At 42.0% G+C, this 16,302-nt stretch overlaps 1 protein-coding gene across 9 annotated transcripts in view; it reads right to left on the bottom strand.

The window, feature by feature from the left end:
• Window positions 1–16,302, bottom strand: part of LOC140187120 (endonuclease V-like) — a 162,497-nt gene that overhangs the window by 90,989 nt on the left and 55,206 nt on the right. Inside the window, exon 8 of one of the 9 annotated variants that reach the window (XM_072242086.1) lies at window positions 8,082–11,612. The exons of the other annotated variants lie outside the window; for them this stretch is intronic. Coding sequence (XP_072098187.1) covers window positions 11,544–11,612 — 69 coding nt within the window. The 3' untranslated portion in view covers window positions 8,082–11,543. Of the gene's footprint in view, window positions 1–8,081; window positions 11,613–16,302 lie in introns of those variants that run through there. 9 annotated transcript variants of the gene reach the window in all.

Below are 16,302 nucleotides of genomic sequence, written 5' to 3'. Positions count from 1 at the left end.
CAGCACCAGCGATCACCAATTGGGGGTTCAATTCCCACTACTGTCTGTAAGGAGCTTGAACTTTCTCCCCGTGACCGCGTGGGTTTCCCCCCACAGGGATAGTCAGCTGTGACTGGGCACCTTGGCACAGGAAGCATGACAACACGTGTGGGCTGCCCCCAGCATAACCTTCGGACCGTGTTGATCATTGATGCCAAACACTATGTTTCAATGCACGCGACAAGTAAAGCAGAATTGATACATGTGCACCACAAGGCACATGTGGTTAGCCTTCTGCTCTTATTCATTTTATACTTAAGACTGTGAAGCTAAACACAACGTAAATGCCATATTTAACTTTGCTGATGACACCACTGTCATCGGCCAAATCAAAGGTGGTTTTGAATCAGCATATAGGGGGGAGGTTGAAAAACTCGCTGATGGGAGCCACAAACAACTATTCAAGTCCGCTAGACCAAGGAGCTGATTGTTGACTTCACGAGGAAGAATCGACAGGTCCATGAGCCAGTCCTCTTCGAGGGATCAGACGTGGAGAAGGTCAGCAACTTTAAATTTCTCGGTTATCATTTCAGAGGATCTTTTCTGGGTTTGGCACATAAGTGTCATTATACAGAAAGCAGGGCAGTGACTTTACTTTCTTCGAAGTTTGAAAAGATTTGGCTTTTCATCTAAAACTTTGACAAACTTCTATAGGTGTGTGGTGGAGAGTATATTGTCTGGTTGCATCATGGCCTGGTATGGAAACACCAATGCCCTTGTACGGAAAAGCCGACAAAAAGTTGTGGATACGGTCCAGTCCATCCCAAGTAATGTCCTCACCACCAATGAGCACATCTACATGGATTGCTTTTGCAGGAAAGACACATCCATTATCAAGGACCCCCAACATCTAGGCCATGCTTTCCTCTTGCTATTACCATCAGGAAGGAGGTACAGGAACAGTTATTGCCTCTCAATCAATTATCAGGCTCTTGAACCGGAGGAGATAACTTCACTCAACTTCACTTGCCCCATCACTGAAATGTTCCCACAACCTATGGACTCACTTTCAAGGATTCTTCATCTCATATTCTTGATGTTTGTTTGTTTGTTTATTTATTTATTTATTTCTCTCTTTTTGTATTTGCAGAGTTCGCTTTTTTTTCCAAATTGGCCACTGTATGTCCTGTTGGGTGTGGTCTTTCATTGATTCTGTTGTGTTTCTTGTATTTACTGTGATTGCCCATGAGAAAATGAATGTCAGGGTTAAAAATGGTGACATATATTTACTTTGTATTAATAAATTTACTTTGAACTTTAAACTTAATCTTTAATCTTTATTATTGCCATATCCAGAAATAGTGATATATTTTGTCTGTGTGTCCTCTAGATAGATCATTATACATACATACACTCAGTGTCCACTTTATTAGATACCTCCTGTACCTAATAAAGTGGTTACTGAGTGCATGTTTGTGGCCTTCAAAGCTTGAAGTGCTGTGTGTTCAGAGATGCTCTTCTGCACACCACTGTTGTAAGGCATGGTCATTTGAGTTACTGTCCCCTTCCTGTCAGCTTGAACCAGTCTGGCCTTTCATCTCTGATGTTGCTCATTAACAAGGCGCTTTCACCCACAAGAACTACCAACAGTTTCTGAGGTACTCAAACCACCCCTTCTGGCACCAAAAATCATCCCATGTTCAAAGTCACTTAGGTCACACCTCTGCCTCATCCTGAAGTTTGGTATGAGTTGCTGCCACACGACTGGCTGATGAGATACGTGCATTAATGCGCAGGTATACAGGTGAACCTAATGAATTAGCCACTGAGTATCAATACATTGAACTATGTAATTATATATTAAAGAAAACAAAATGCAGAATAGTGTTCTGTCTACAGAGAGAGTGTAGTCCAGATAATCAAGTAAGTTAAAATTAGTTATTTAAGAATGTTAAAAGCACTACAATGTAATTAAAATCAGTTTTTCAATCAAATAAAAAGGCTTGTGGGCACGCAGGGTTGGTGCCAGAATATGCAACGACACTAGCAGGCTGTCCCAAGCACACGAGTGTGTGTTTGTTGTTAACACAAACAATGCATTTCACTGTATATTTCTATGGAAAAGAATAAACAGTTGACACCTTGTCCCAAAACATCGATTGTTTACCCTTTTCCATAGATGCTACCTGACCTGCTGAGTTCCTCCAGCATCTTGTGTGTGTGTGTGTGTATGTTGCTTTGGATTTCCAGCATCTGCAGATTTTCTTGTGTTTGTCACTGTGTGTTTTGACGTACACGTGATAAATAAACCCGAATTTCGAAACTTGAGGAATTAACTTGTGCTCCCCTTTCTCTCCAAAGCTCTTTCTTTCCATTGAGATCAATGGCCTGCTGGACTTGAACAAGGTTAACCCGGTGCACAGCAATCAGGGGGATCACATGCTGCCTCACTGGCACAGCATAATTGACCCCGAGAGCAGTGCTTATGGCTGAGCAGAAGACTGGGCTTTGGCATGCACTTCAGAGAGCTGAACTATACCCAGTTTTGCAGATCCTAAAGGAGAATTCTGGCCATTTTAACCATAATTTGTACTCACTCACAGGGGACAGCCTGGCAATACTCCAGTGCGATTATCTTCATACCAGCTCAGCATTTCCACGTAACTAGTTAAAGATGCACAAAATGTTCTCCACAGGAAACAAAATTGCCTACAGTGGCCAGTTTAATCAATCAGAATGTTATCCCCTCTGATTAGTTGATTCCAATACAAACCTTTGACTTCTAGCATTTCACCCAAGCGGCTGGCAGACGCAACCACATTTTCTGGCTGTTCTTCATTTCGTCCCATATGTTCCCTTGTCCCTTTGCTGCCAGACATTTAAACACAAGGGGTTCTGCAGATGCTGGAGATCCAGAGTAACACATATAAAATACTGGAGGAACTCAGCAGGTTAGGTAGTTTTCATAAATTCTATTGTACAGTGGATTCTGGTTAACTGGGCCATCAGTTAGTTGGGGAAGCCGCTTATTTGGGAATTTCTTAAAAAACAAAAACTAATCGAGAAAATAGACGGGATTCCTTTTCTTTATTTGGGACGCTATACCGCTTAATTGGGACAGGTGGTTGCTGCTGAAGAGTTTCTAACTAGCATCAGTCATGTGCACTTGCATGGCTGTTAGACACTACGCTGTCATTAGAGTAAGCAGTTTATAAATAGTGTTCAAAAACAATGATCTTTGTCAAGATACTTGATGGGAAATAAGCAGAAAGATGATTCAGAACTGTTTTGCTCACTGCAGTTTCAAGCATTGAGGTTTGGAGATGCCAGAAATGACCAGGAGTAAAAATGAAATGATTTCACTACTTCAACAAGTTAAGAACTACAAAGAGTTTGAAGGTATCAACAGTCATCTTGACTGTTACAATGAAAATGAAGATTTGGATGATGCAATCATTGAAAGCATTGTAGGAAGGCAGCCAATTACCTGCACAATTTTTCGGTGCTGATTTTGTTCATTTACAGTCAATCAAAAGAACACAGCACCATACACTAGAAGAATTCCTCCACCGATAACTATTGGGAACTAATACACAGTTTTAGAGAACTGTATTCTTTGTATTGGTTGTATTCTAATTTATTCTGTATTTCATTTAAATACATAATTTGTTACACAGTAAACAGTAGTTTGTCTTTTTTATACCTTTTTAATCTATTTCAGCCGGCTGGTGGCGCAGTGGCATCAGTGCTGGACTTCGGGGCGGAAGGTCCCGAGTTCGAATCCAGCCGGCTCCTGTGCACGTTTTCCATCCGTGCTGGGTTGAGCGTCACGCTAACAACTTGACCTCGTAAAAAAGAAATTGCCTGCTGCAGAAACATCAACAGCAAAAAGTTGATGGCCTATGCTCTCTCGTGAGTTTAAAGGCAATTTCTCTCTTCTTTTTTTTAACTATTTCCATGAAACCAGATAATTGAGGCAGCCGCTTAACTGAGCCAAAATATACTGGTTCCAATGTGACCCAATTAACCGTAATCTACTGCATTTCTTTATTTTCCTGTGAATGCCTGCAAGAAAATGAATCTCAAGGTAGTATATAATGACATACTATATACATACTATGATAATAAATTTACTTGAAATTTTGAAAATTGTTCACAATATTCCAGATGGGGTCTGACCAACACCTTACAGTTTCAGTAGTACACCCTTACTTTTACATTCATGTCCTCTGGAAATATAGCACAGCAAAGGTTGCAATTTAACCTTCCATGGTAAAAGATAGGGCAGCTGACAGTAATGTTTCCCACTCTAGTGTTCCAATAATTAAATGATAACATTCTTTCATGAATTCTGCTGATTTAAATCTTCTTGCTGGATATCTACGCAGCTGGCTGTTTGAAATTTAAATTGGACTGAAGTTAGGAGGCCAGGTTGCCATTTAGATATCACAGCACAGTATAATGCACTTTCTGTTAGCTCATATGCCACTCTGACACCACTGTGGCATTTAAATAGTAGCACTCACTTATAAAGTCAGGCTTTATCTCAAACACCATAAAATGCAACTTTTTTCTCTCAAATGTACCTAAATTTTACACTTGTGTACAGATATCCCCCACTTTTCGAAAGTTCACTTTATGCCACTTCGCTTTTACGAAACACCTACATTAGTACGTGTTTTCCAAAGAGGATTTTCACTTTTACGAGTAAAGGTGAAAAGCAAAAATAGCGTTCAGCGTTTTGTTTTGCAGCGAGCCGTTATAGAGGCAGCGCGCACCCCGAGCAGTGAGAGTGGTGCCACCAAGCGCCTTCCCCAGGAACTACACTCAGCATCTCAGCATCAAGCCGCCATAGCTTTGAACTGTGTCTGTGGGCATCTGTGCTTTATCTTGATTTATCTTGTGCATCCGTTAGCAAGATGAGTCCTAAGGTATCAGAAAAGCCTAAGAGACCTCATAAGGATGTTACGCTTAGCATAAAACTGGACGTAATTAAGCTTTTTGATCGTGGTGAATGAAATAAAGACATTGTGCATGCGTTGAACTTGCCTGCGTCCACCATTCGTACTATTTACACGCAGAGAGAAAGAATCTTGAAAGCTGCCGATGTTACTATTGGTTCTGCTACTAGCAAAGTGGTCTCTTTTAGTTGGCATCCAGTAATGGATAAAATGGAAAGTCTATTGCTTGAGTGGATTGATAGGTGTACAAAGCATGGTGTTCCGTTAAGTTTTCCCCATTCTGGTAAGTGAAACTACACTGTACATACATTATTTCTACTTTATATAGGTTGTGTATTTATCATATCATTCCTGCTTTTACTACATGTTAGTGTCATTTTAGGTTTTATGTGTTATTTGGTATGATTTGTTAGGTTATTTTTTGGGTCTGGGAACACTCAAAAATTTTTCCCATTTAAATTAATGGCAATTGCTTCTTCGCTTCACGCCATTTCGGCTTACGAACAGTTTCACAGGAACGCTCTACTTTCCGATAGCGGGGGAAACCTGTATATATTTAGCAAGCAATATCACTGGGTATTCACTCCAGTTGTTTGGTGCCGAATCTAGTGTTTCCTCCATTTAATTTTTATTTAGAGATACAGCAAGGTGCCAGGCCCTCCCCACACCGCCCATGTGATCAATTAACCTATCAACCTATTAACCTATCAACGTCTTTGGGATGTGGGAATAAACCGGAGCACCCAGAGGAAACCCACACTATCAAGGTGCAAACTTACAAACTCCTTACACACAGCAGTAGACTTCGAACCTGGGCTTCTGGCATTGTAATAGCATTACACTAGCCCCTATTCTACTGTCCAATCCCTCCAGGATTAATAACAACAGTTTCTCATGGCAACTGTATAATGATTTATTACAGATTATGTGCACCTTCCTAAATTTCTCTGTGTTGCTTGTCACGTGCAGTACAACTGGTTCATTTTCAGAAATATCCTTTGTTTACGACTTTAACAAACGTATTGTAAGCAAGATGCTGGGGAACTCAGTGCCTGTGGAGGGAAATGAGGAGCTGGCATTTTGGCTGGAGGCCCTTCATCTGGACTGGGAGCATCAAGAAGGGACTGTTGTGATTGTCAACCAATCACCAGAGAAGCGCTGAAGCTGATGATATAGAACACCTTATTCCACACAACAGAGAATCTAGTTCTCCTCTTCCCCACAGATTTCATTTCAGTTTTAATTTAAAGATACAACATGGTAACAGGCCCTATCAGCCCCACAACCCCACAACGCCAATTACACCTGCCGATCCATACACCTTGGAATATGGGAGGAGACCAGAGCACCCGGTGATGAGGAGAACATTCAACCACCTTGCAGGCAGTGGCAGGAACTGAACCCAGATATTAGAATGTTCATATTAGAATTAGAATGTCGCACACCTGATGAGTGGTTTCAATAGTCTTCAAGCGTCAGTTTAAGTTAAACTGTGAACAGGTTTTATTTGCCGAAGACTGGTTCCCATTTTAATTTATCCATAATTATGCTATCTATTATTTCATAATCCAGAATAAACCCTAAGAGGGGCACCGTAGCAGAAAGGAGAAAAGGAATATTCTTCTGTGAGCCCCTTCCTCTAGTTTTACACTGAACTACGGATCATCTGGACTGGATCATGTCAATGTCCATTTTCTCTACTGCCTGACCAGGTGAATTTATCTAACGTTTTGTGTGTTGCTCCAGATTTCAGCATCTGCGGTTTCTTGTATCTAAAACATAGTTCTAACATGACGGAGGCCCATACTGCTAAAGATTATGTCTGACTGTTTGTTTCTCTCTCTCTCTCTTGATGTACTGCAGAAAAAGTGCAGATAAAATAAGAAATGATTAAAAGAGAGCAGCAGCAAGTTGTCCAACGACAATTTATTACTCCATTACTAAATATCAGCACACAAAGGGACGCCAACCTGCAGCTTAATGCTTCACACCATAGCCAATGGAAACAGATTGCTCACTTAGCTCCGAAGACGAAGAACATTATGTAATGGCAGCTCTTGAATTTGTATGGCAAATAGGTTTTGTTTTCAGCCGAGAACAGAGCACACCCCAATGGAAAAGGAACACCACAAAAGAAATATCTTAGAGTAAAGCACTGAAACAGGTAGCTTGTCAACCCCTTCCTCAGTAGCATCACTGACAATGTACATGTTGGTGGTGGGGCATGGTGGCTTTTCATACTGTGGGGGACATTGCAGCAAAAGGAGAAGCTCTCTGGCCCACAATATCGTGCTGTATTAATTAAATAATTAAAAGCTGACTAAACTAGTCCCTTCTGCCCCATGCAAGTCTGTATCTTTCCATTCTCTGTCTATTCATGCACTTATTTCTTAAACATAATTGCCTCTACCACCACGCCAGACAACGCATTCCAGACACCTACCACTCACCGTGTAAAATAACTTGCCCACCCATCTCCTTTGAACTTATCTCCTCTCCCCTTAAATGCATACCGTCCAACATTAGACATTTCGACTCCCGGGAAAAAGACGCAGGCTGTGTACTCTATGACTCTCATAACCTAAGTTTCAATCAGGTCTTCCCTCAGTCTCCACCACTCCAAATCAAAGCAATCCAAGTTTGTCCAACTTTTCTCCATAGCACATGTCCTCTAATCCAGCAAGCACCGGGTAAACCCCTTCTGCACCCTCTCAAAGCCTCCACATACATCCTGTAAAAAGACTAGAACTGAACCCAATAATCCAGAATGTGGCCTCACCATAGTTTCATGAAGTTGCCCAGGACTTGAACTCAGTGCTTGAACTAATAACGGCAAGCATGCCACACACCTTCTTTGCTGCCCTGTCAACTTGTGCAGCCACTTTCAGGGAGCACCGTACATCAATAATGTGGTCTCTAGCAAATACAAAATGTTTGCTATCCAACCCCTTACTAAAGCAAACGAAGGAATGATGCACTGTGTCAAAGCTAATGTAATGTCACAACTCTAATGTGTTTTTAAACATTTTTTCATTTTTTAAAATTTTTTTTACATTTCTAATGTGGTTGGGGAGAGGACAGAAATGGCATCAGAAACTAGTGAAGGAGCAAGTGACAGCTGGACAGGCCAGATGAAGGTTTTAGCATCTCACATTTTGGTTGCGTTGAGGTGTTCTCTGATCTTGGCAATCCATTTGCAAATGTTTCGTCACCATATGAAGAGACATCATCAGTGCGCTGTTAATTTGTGGTGGGTCTTCTTCTTCTTCTTGTTTTGCAGCGGTTGGCTCCCAGCTTAATGGTGCATTATCGCCACCTTCTGCTCCGCAGTGTGCAATAGACTTGCATTCCAAATTCCTTCACCCAATCATACACACACATATACCCTAACTTACATTTTATCCTCCCATCTTTGGCCATCCTAGTACCCTATTCCTGCTTATTCATCATATCCTAATAAAACCCCTGTACCCCTTAAGGAAGCTAAAAATACCCTGACCTGTGCTCTCTCACCCATGCCCAGCAACCCTTTCAATGTGAGTTCCTGCACCCCCAATTCCCTTAGATTGATTATCATCATCTCTCTCTGTATCCCATACTTCCTGCAATTCAGAACTACATGTTCTACTGACTCCTCTTCCTGACATTCCTCACACAATCCTGTCTGCTGTTTCCCTGTCATTTTCAATGTTTTGTTTAACATACAGTGCCCCAGCCTTAACCTAGTCCACATGCTTCGCCTTTATACACTTACGAATCAGCGGATTGGTTGTCACTATGGAAACTCAATTGTGACATAGGGAGGGGGTCTCACTGCTGATTGGTTGCGTGGCAAACTCTTGTGCATTGCCTGGAATGTTGCCTGTATTGGCTTATAAACAGGATCAAGGTCTGTTTACAGGATTGATCACGGAAAATTATGCTTCTAAAAATTCTCTTGTATGCTACGTGTTTGCTTGCACCATGACTTTCACTAATACCCAGCCAAATCTGAGCCCCTTTTGGTCTGCACGAGTAGAGACTAGGGAGGGTTAGTCATGCCATTTTACAGCCAGTTGATGTTCATGGATCTTTGCGGATAGTTTTCTCCCAGTCTGGCCACCAATACACTTGCTGCAGTGTCCACATTGGATTTTGTAGGTCACATTGGTCTTGTCCAATAGCTTGGTTTGTACTTTTGGTCTGCAGAGTACTCTCCTCAATGTTGCTGTTGGCTTATGCAGAACCGAAACATTTTCCAAGTTATTTCTAGCTCACATTTTGTACCCCTGCCATCTCAGTATTATTTCCTGTAAATTTATCTTTCTTTCTTTAATAGTTCAATCAGAAGTCACTCTATTCTTTATATATTTTGTTCTTTAATATTTCCTCTTTGCTCGAATGGCCCATAACACTTTACCAATCACACCTCACTGTCTTTTGCCACCAAATCCTTCCACGTTGCTTATACATCTTTCTCTTTAGATGCAGAGACATTATTGTTTATCTGTGCTGTTAAGTAATGATAGTTTCTTCTTATACTTTCTATTTTAGAGGAACAGATTTCTGTTGTATTCCACTGACTTTCAATAATGATCAATATCAATCTACTTGGCTACCATTTAATGTTTCCCAATTTACCTTCAATAATCCCATTTTCATTTACGCATGGTGGATTTTACATGGCTGATTACTTTGGTCTTTGAAGTTCAAAGGTTCAAAGGTACAATTTACTGTCAGAGAAATGTATACAATATACATCCTGAAATGCTTTTTCTTCGCAAGCCATCCACAAAAACAGAGCAGTGCCCCAAGAATGAACGACAGTTAAATGTTAGAACCCCAAAGTCCCCCCCAGCTCCCTCCCTCCAGCACGTAAGCGGCAGCGAGCAACAATCCCTCGCCCACCAGTAAAAATAAAGCACACCTGCTACCAGCACTCAAGCGTGAGCAAAGCAATTGCAAAGATATAGACTTGCAGTTACCCCAAAGACTACATTGTTCACCCAATAATTCGACATGCTGCAGGCTCTCTCTCTCTTAATAAGGGAGAAAGAGGTGACTCCATTTTCCAACGAGCGGGGAGACATAACAAACAACTCGCTGGTTTACGATTTTAAAAGTCCATTACGTTGCTTTTGTCGAGCTCTGTGCCTGAAGATCGCAAAGATCCTGGGTCCCCAGGCACACAGCAGATGATCTGACTCCCCCAACGACACACAGGTCTCCTGCGGCGACACCGACCCTTGATTCGCCCGTCTCCAGTTCCTCGAGATCTCAGGCTTCTGAATCCGTGCCGAAATCATAGGCCGAGACTTTGGCATGCCGAATAGCAGCCGAATGTGGAACCCCAAGAGTTCAAAGTAAATTTATTATCAAAGCGTGTATAGTATATGTCACCTTATACTACCCTGCGATTCATTTTCTTGCAGACATTCACAGTATACACAAAAAACACAATAAAATCAATGAAAAACTTCACACAAAGATGAACAAACAATGTGTGAAAGAAGACAAACCATGTAAACAAACAAGCAAATACATGGATAAATAACTAAACAGATGGATGTATGCCTAATAACTAACTAAATAAAGATACATAAATGAACTGATAAATAGACAGATAGATCAATCATACTGAGAACATGTGTTGCAGAGTCCTTGAAAGTGAGTCTGTAGGTTGTGGAATCAGTTCAGTGTTGAGGTGAGTGAAGCTATCCACACCTGTCAAGGAGCCTGATGCTTGAAGGCCTGGTAGGAAGTATATCTCATCACCCATTATTTAAAACACTGTGAAGTGGTGATCACTCCCAATCTTCTCTGGCACTTAATCCCCGCAATGACTTATTGCCCATGAGTAGATGTAGCCATATTTCACCCTCACTGGACTTTTTGTATGATGGGTGCTCTACCAAAGTAAAACCTCTGGGCTCTCTGACTCTTTTGCTGCCTCTGAGGGAGCTGAAATCCCTTGCAAGTTATAGTCATATTCTAGATTTTCAAACACTTCCTTTCCACGCTTAAGGATTATCAACATTTGGTGTTATCATCTACAATGCCACATTATTTGGTAACACACACACACACACAGAAAATGCTGGAGGAGTTCAACAGGTTAAGCAGTATCTATGGAGGAGAATAAACAGACCCATCATCAGGAGCTGATTTCCAGTATTTGCAGAATCTCGTGCCTAAAATTTGGTTCATTTTCTGTTATTTCCAATGCAAGTATGTAAAATGTGAATTGGGTGCAATGACTTAAGAGTACAACAAACTAATCTGCATTGAAGTTTCCTGTCAGCTATTTGGTGTGGTCTTTGAAGTACATACAATCAATGGCCACTTTATTAAGTACAGGAGGTTCGTGGTCTTCTGCTGCTGTAGCCCATCCACTTCAAGGTTCGACTTCTTGTACGTTCAGAGATCCTCTTCTACGCACCACTGTTGTAGAAGTGATTATTTAAATTGCTGTCATCCTCCTGTCAGCTTGAACCAGTCTGGCCATTCTCCTCTGACATCACTCGATAACAACGGTCCTTTGCGGGAATGGCACTCGTTCTCAGGGCCTCACGACCGGCCGCTTTTCGATTTCCCAAGGATGCGGCCTGGAAGGCAAGTTCGCCCTCAGGGTTCTTGATTTCCGTGGCCCTGGAGACGTGCTGATTCAAGGCTGGTGCTGCCGCCTGATGCGTCCTGGAAGAACACAGAAGATCAAAAGTAGCGAGCTGCCTGCTGGCTATGCGCCCAGAGACCTGAGTTCTTTGGGCACAGGGCTCGGAAAAAGCGATGCAACAGACTTTTAACATCATAAGTCAGCAAATTGTTTGTTATATCTCCCCTCTCGCTGTGAAACGGGAACACCTCTTTTTCCCTTACTAGGGAGAGAGCCATTGGTATGTGGAATTACCAGGTGAACAAGTAGTCTTTGGGGTACTGCAAGTCTGTGTCTTCATTGATGCTTTGCTGCACGCTTGAGTGTTTGGTGGGGGGGGGCACTGATGCTTTTTTTTTGCTTGTGGGGGGGTCATTGCCTTACTACTGCTTGAGTGTGGGAGGAGGTGGCTGGGGGGGACTTTGGGGTTCTAACAATTAACTGTCATTCATTCTTTGAGACACTCCTCTGTTTTCGCGGATGTTTGCGAAGAAAAAGAATTTCAGGATATATATTGTATACATTTCTCTGACATTAAATGTACCCATTGAACCTATTGAACAAGGTGTTTTTGCCCACAGAACTGCCACACACTGGATGTTTTTCTTTCACACCATTCTCTGCAAACTCGAGAGACTGTTGTCCCAGGAGATCAAGTTCCTAAATACTCAAACTACCCTGTCTGGCCCCAACAATCATTTCACAGTTCAAGTTACTTAGATCACATTTCTTTCCCATTCTGACGTTTGGCCTGAACAACAACTGAACCTCTTGACCATGTCTGCATGATTTTTTGCATTGAGTTGCTGCCCCATGATTGGCTGATTAGTTATTTCCATTATCAAGCAGGTGTACAGGTGAACCTAATAAAGTGGCCACTGATTGTAGTTGCCCTAAGATTGCATTGGTTCTTTGTCAAGACTTAAATGCAATATTTCATGTAAGTTATATAATGTGGTGGGGTGGGACTAGAACTAGTTAAGTTTTAAAGGTGAATTATTTAAGGGGAACCCGAGGGAGAACTTCTTCACTCAGAGGGTGAACTTCCCTTGCCCATCGTTGAAATGTTCCTGCAACCAACGGACTCACTTTCAAGATGCTTCATCTCAAGATATTGATATTTATTGTTTAGTTATTTATTTATTTCCCTCTTTTTTATTTACACAGTTTATCTTTTGCACACTGGTTGAATGCTGAAGTTGGCGCGGTCTTTCATTGATTATGGTTATTATTTTATGGATTTATAAACTATGCCCACAAGAAAATGAATCTCAGGGTTGTATATGGTGACGTATATATTGTTTGATAATAAAGTTAGTTTGAAGTGCATGACTAGTAAGAGGTGGCGTGAGTGTGAAACGAGCTGCCAGCAGAAGTGCTGGATGCGGGTTCAATTGCAACGTTTGGATAAGTACATGGATGGGAGTGGAACAGAGGGCTTATGGTCCAGGTGCAGGTCAAGGGTGCTAGGCAAAATAACATTTCAGCATCAGCTCGATGGACAGAAAGACATGTTCCTGTGCTTTAGTGCTTATGGTCTTACAAATAGGCTCAACACCCTAATCTAACACAAATTTCCCTCTCTCTCTCTCCATAGCCATTGATTCACTTATTGTACAAGGATGAGGACTAGAAATATTGCTCGTATTATAATAGTAAAATAGCAAACCAAGCAATGACGTATAACTTAATCATAAAAGCTGGAAGCCAGTGGTGTAATGAGATTCGGCTATGTGCAAGTAAAATGATAAAAGCACAAGGTAATTCAAACCACCTTCTGAATCTTGGAATGGAATTACTGACTATCGTTCATTCCTCAATACTTTTTATAAGAAAATTGCATACGCTTTTCAATCATGGTTCCTCACTAAAGCATTTACATTCATTTTACATGATGCTGTAATATTGCCAATGGAAGGGTACTACGCAGAAATTAAGTAGTTGTAAATGTTCCTGATGTTTGCTTCTCCGAGGATTGTCACCTGTTAGGGCATATTCTGGAGTTTCGGGAATTTAGCAAGTATTAATTTCAGCAGCAACCAAACTTCGGATCTGAATGTGGATTGTAGATTGAATTTAAAATGCAGCTCGGAGCAATGGTCTTCCTGCAGCTGCAGATTTGGGGTTGAAACACCAATTCACTTGATGTCTACATGTGCACTGGGGGGGGGAGAGAGAGAGAGGGGGGAGGGGAGGGGAGAGAGAGAGGGGGAGGGAGGGGGAGGTGGAGGGGAGGGAGAGAATGAGAATGTTGATTATCATTCATTTTAGGTGTCTGGAGTGTGGGTGTGAAGACGGTGTTTGAAAACTATATGTACTTCAAGGAAAGCATTATAGATAGTACACTGCAACTATCAAATATTCCTGGTATTACCTTTGATCTTTGGCATTTAAAAATGTCATGTAATATTGGATCAGGCAGGCCTCTTCTTCCATGGGTGGCTCAAATATGATACCTGTATACACGTTTTGCTGGAATAAAGGCTTCTATAACCACTATCAGTGTCCCTCTGGTGACTTTGACATTTGTATTAATGAGCAGATATACAGGTGTATCTAATAAAGTGGCCACTGAGTGTATACATTTAAGCATTTCTTTTGAAATATACCAGGGCATAATTTCAAAGGCAACATGACTGATTTCTTCATTGTTATAAGTTTGTGAGGGAAAGAACATTCAGATCCTCACACTGAAAGCCTAATTTTGGATTGTTACTCCTGCAAGGGCTTCTGATGTAGGCAGCATGCTAATTTTTGTGTTGCCTGCTAATTAACATGATTTCATCGTATAACCAGTGCTGACCATGCTGTTCAGCTACTGCACACGTCAGCAGGGTGTCCAATATTGTGACTCGCCTGCCCTACTTAAAGCTGCTCTGCCCTGTTCAAAAGCAGCACCGGCATCACCTAAAGAGGCAGCACTTTGTGGAACCACCAGGCAGAAGACGTGCTGGTTTGAGCTTCGGTGCCGGGAACATCAGATGAAGGAAGAACGTCCTTGATGAGACAGACGTCACGTGGTACTGGCAGATCATCAACTCAGTGAAAGTCGCCCTTCGGTCTCACCCGAAACTTGTTGGTCTGCTGTCCAGACTTCAGGAGTGTGTGATGAGGCTTGTTGCAGCCACCGCAAGGGCTTGGTGGGGAAGGACCACAGTGTAGGGTCCTTCTGCTACTGGACAGGGAGGGACCAGGTTGGGTGAGGAAGCCCTCAATTACTGCAGTAATGCATCACCCCAGGGGGCCACATGAGTGGCAAAATTGCCATTGGTTTTAAATAATGTAATTAAACACTACGTACGTAATGCATCGCCTATGAATGTAAGAATGAAAAGGCATTACATGGCTTATTCTTGTATTTTTTCATTATGAATAAAGTTTATTTTGATATATAAAAAAGTAATTTATTGCTTTACCTGCCAAATGATTTGAGGAATCACTGGAATGATTTCAGTGATAGCACCTTAGCTGAAGTGTTAATAACTCGTATACTGGTTCTTGTTGAGATCCAAGTAGAGGAACATTTTCACAGATGGCTGTGGTCCCTTACTAAGAGACCTTCTCACTCTCATCCCCCTTTTTAGTAATCTATGCTATTACTCCTCATAGACCGCTGTAAAGATAAAGAATTTCAGAAAACACAAAACAGTCGGAAAATTGAAGCAGCCAGTACTACTCAGTTAGCAACTGCCCTGACAGGAAGCTGATGATCCTTTCAAATGGTTCAGCAGTGTGTGACAAAGGCAGGGTGTTGGCTGGACGAAGATCCATAGAAAGCATCCGATCAGGATGCTTAACACCTTGGCAACTGCACAGGACTACATGAAACTGAAGATTGTTAGAAGGGTCTCATTGACTGTTTGTTCATTTCCATAGATACAGTCTGTCCGCTGAGTTTCTCCAGCATTTTGTGTACGTAGACTGCAAGGAACTGCACAACTCTGCTTTCTTTTTTGTTTTTTTGGCGGGTGCGTCTGCGCGCGTGCATCCATGCATGTGTGCGTCTGTGTGTGTGCGATGTTGGCGTGATGATGTCTTTTTCATGACTTTACAAGGCGCAGAGCGAGAGAGAGATTGTGTGGCGCGCCACTCCTCACACAGACATTTTGCAGTATTTTTCCCTTTATTTTACGAGGTCGAGTTGCGATCTTGACACTCAACCCGGCACGGATGGAAAGCATACTCGGGAGCAGCCCCGACTGGGTTCGAACCCGGGAACCTCCGTTCCAAAGTCCGGCGCTGATGTCATTGCGCCACCAGCCGGCCCTGCACAACTCTACTTTGTGGACACAGCTCAGCACATCACAGAAACTAGCCTCCACTCTATGGACTCATCTATACTTCTCATTGCTTCAATAAAGCAGCCAGCACAATCAAAGACCCCACCCCAGACGTTCGATCTTCTCCCATCTCCCATTAGGCGCAAAATACAAAAGCTTGAAAGCACGTACCATCAGGTGCAGACAGGTCTTGTCAGTTTCCTGAATGGATTTCTGCAATGAGATAGACTCCTGACCTCACAATCTACCTCATTAGGATCTTGCACTTTATTGTTTACCTTCAACGTACTTTCTCTGTAACTGTTACATTTTATTCCAGCATTGATATTGTTTTACCCTGTTGTACGTCAATGCACTATCTGTATGAACAGTATACAAGACAAGCCTTTCACTGTATCTTGGTACATGTGGCAATAATAAACCCATAAACTAATACCAAACAGCAGCTTTG

Source organism: Mobula birostris, chromosome 24 (assembly GCF_030028105.1).
Source record: "Mobula birostris isolate sMobBir1 chromosome 24, sMobBir1.hap1, whole genome shotgun sequence".
NCBI lineage: Eukaryota > Metazoa > Chordata > Chondrichthyes > Myliobatiformes > Myliobatidae > Mobula > Mobula birostris.
This window is presented reverse-complemented; position numbering and strand designations above follow the sequence as displayed.